Raw genomic sequence first — 2,930 nt, 5'->3', positions numbered from 1 at the left:
CGTCACGAGTGACAAGGGTTAACCGCGCCCTTTATTATCCCCAACAGCAACACCCCAACTACCCTACATCCCCACCAAGGCACCACAATTGCTTTTTACAAATAAGTAACTCAGATCATAAATCAATAAAAGGAGAGTTCAGGAGAGAACATTCACATCCCCTTGTTGAATTAATGAGAGGGCCCCCTGTCCCTAAACCCATGACAAAAATGTATAAAATGTTGATGCTATCAAGGTTAGATGGGAAAGGGACTTGGGGGGGGGGGGGGGTTATATTCAGATTCATGGGGCAGAGCCATTGTAAACATGAAATGTACATGATATAATAAGGCCCATGTAATGGTACAGTCTAAGATTTCGTATAGGATGTATTATACTCCATGGGGATTGAAGCGTATGGGCCTCAGACAGGATGCAAGCTGTCCAAAATGTCAGATGGAGGATGCTAACTTTTTGTATGTTATATGGAATTATTCCTATATTCATACATCATCGATGTTATTGAAAAAAGGTATAACATTAAGATCGAACGAGACCCTTAGATGCTTATCCTTGGAGATGTCGGGGAGTCTATATATAAGAAAAGTTTAATTAGACTATTTCCTTATGCAAAGTTGCTGTCCGGGCATGCTGGGAGTTGTGGTTTTGCAGCGGTTGGGGGTTCACAGCTTAGAGACCACTGCTATAGAGGGTGCAAATGTATCCGAGCCCTGGAACTCAAATAATGTGAAATATGAGATGATCAAAATGGAGCCCCTGCGCTAATTACTTGGGTTCTGGGGTCTGTAAGGTCCATAGTAGCAACATCAGGTTCTGTCCATAGCAGATACTAAATCATGGCAGCTCTAAGAAACAAGCAGTCATCGTGACATCAGACATGTGATGTCATAGACAGCTGGAGTTCTGACATTCCACTGACAGCCGCCCGAGCCTTCATTCTGTAGATTGGTGCAGTGCGATTAGCAACTTCTATTTCTTCTTCTTGACTGAGATGGAGCTAAAAGGTTTGGGGTTCGTCCCCCTTCTGTTGGCGTTTTGGTGTGCGGCCTGGCTTGCCACCAGCTACATTGTGACGGTCGTCCTCGGCCATGCCGCCTCGCCACTGATGCACATCAGGTAAGATAAACAAGCACAAGATTCTTATTTCATTGGTTGGGAGTGAGGAAATATCCACAATAACATTGGTTTCTTTTCCTTCACAGTGACGTGGGAAATTTCTTTCCCGAAAACATATTATTGAGAATTGGTTTCATAGGGACATCCATTGGCACTTTGGTACTAACCTTTCTTATTTATAAGTATATGGTTATGCATACTGAAGAGTTCAGGGGTCATCAGGTCCTGATCCAGAGGATCCTGCTCGCCATTGTGTGGGCCTCCTGTTTTGGTACAGCTTTCATGCATGTATTGTCCCCCGAAGAATATCCCAGGATACACTTTGTCAGCATGGTAATTTCCATTACATGTGAAGCCTTATACTACCTTGGGCAGTCCATCCAGATGTATAAATTACCAGGAGCAAAGAAAGTCATCCGCCATAGTAGATGCACCTGCTGTGGCCTGACTTTTACCTGCGCAATTTTCTACTTTGGATATAAAACATTACAGGAATTATTCTATGATGATGAAGACTGGGACGAGATCCGTGAAATCACCACCATAATCATCGAGTGGGTGATGCTTCTACTGATCCTGATAAACATCGTGACCTATTATTCCACCATGCAGAGGTTAATGTTAACCGTCTCCAGGAACAGCTGCAAACTCTCTCTTAGAGTAAGAATTGATGACTTCGGGGTGTAGACCACCACGTGGGCCATCAAGTGGACTTCTGGGAGAGATACTGCACAGGACATGGAAAAACCATAAAAAAAATAATATGAGCTGGTAATATTACCTATACAAAAAAATAAGAAACATAAAAGAAAAATATTGGTGTGTGACGTGTAATACCTACCGTATATACTCGAGTATAAGCCGAGTTTTTCAGCACCATTTTTCGTGCTGAAAACGCCCCCCTCGGCTTATACTCGAGTGATCTCTCCGCCTGTCAATCCCTTTTCAGTGGTCTTCAACCTGCGGACCGCCAGATGTTGTAAAACTACAACTCCCAGCATGCCCAGACAGCCATCGACTGGGTGTTGTAGTTTTGAAACCTCTGGAGGTCCGCAGGTTGAAGACCACTTCGGCCTTCGTCATCATCCAGGCCCCCCCCCCCTATTTTGTTTTGTACTCACCCCCCCCCCCCCCCCCACAGCGGGAAGTTAGTGTGAGCTGGTCCGGGCCATCTATGCTGCAGGGACCATCCGGTGGGGAGGGATACTCGTTCCGGGCTGTCCATTTTCACCGGAGGGCCCTCTTCATGCACAACGTCCCTGTGCGTCGTCGTCAAGGCAACATCACTAGGACCAGCTCACCCTAACTTCCTGCCAAGGGGAGGTGAGTACAAAACAAAAAGGCCACAGTGGTCTTCAACCTGCGGACCTCCAGAGGTTTCAAAACTACAACTCCCAGCATGTCTATACAGCCGATAGCTGTCTGGGCATGCTGGGAGTTGTGGATCTGCAACATCTGGAGGTCTGCAGGTTGAAGACCACTGATGAAGGGATTGACAGGCGGTGATGATGAAAGGGAGGGGGATGATGATTAAGGGGGGGATGATGATGAAGGCCGCAGTGGTCTTCAACCTGCGGACCTCCAGAGGTTTCAAAACTACAACTCCCAGCATGCCCAGACAGCCGATGGCTGTCCAGGCATGCTGGGGGTTGTAGTTTTGCAACATCTAGAGGTCCGCAGGTTGAAAACCACTGATGAAGGGATTGACAGGCGGTGATGATGAAGGGGGGGGGGGGGGTGGATGATGACGGGGGTCTGGATGATTACATGGGGGGATGATGTATTTCCCACCCTAGGCTTATAGTCGAGTCAAT

General features: G+C 46.8%; 1 protein-coding gene across 1 annotated transcript; it reads left to right on the top strand.

The window, feature by feature from the left end:
• The first annotated feature begins 962 nt into the window (after window positions 1-962).
• LOC130312204 (DNA damage-regulated autophagy modulator protein 1-like) lies at window positions 963-1,878 on the top strand. The gene is made up of 2 exons (XM_056552562.1): window positions 963-1,116; window positions 1,203-1,878. Exons 1-2 carry the CDS (start codon window positions 992-994, stop codon window positions 1,801-1,803), a joined length of 726 nt encoding a protein of 241 aa, XP_056408537.1. The 5' UTR covers window positions 963-991; the 3' UTR covers window positions 1,804-1,878.
• Window positions 1,879-2,930: the final 1,052 nt, after the last annotated feature.

Source organism: Hyla sarda, chromosome 1 (assembly GCF_029499605.1).
Source record: "Hyla sarda isolate aHylSar1 chromosome 1, aHylSar1.hap1, whole genome shotgun sequence".
In the NCBI taxonomy this organism is placed as follows: domain Eukaryota; kingdom Metazoa; phylum Chordata; class Amphibia; order Anura; family Hylidae; genus Hyla; species Hyla sarda.
This window is presented reverse-complemented; position numbering and strand designations above follow the sequence as displayed.

What these genes read in the sequence shown, in the direction of transcription:
- LOC130312204 (XM_056552562.1), top strand. Translation starts at nt 992, where the DNA reads ATGGAGCTAAAAGGTTTGGGGTTCGTCCCCCTTCTGTTGGCGTTTTGG. An exon ending in TCGCCACTGATGCACATCAG is followed by an intron (nt 1,117 to 1,202) that starts GTAAGATAAACA and finishes TTTCCTTCACAG; the next exon opens with TGACGTGGGAAATTTCTTTC.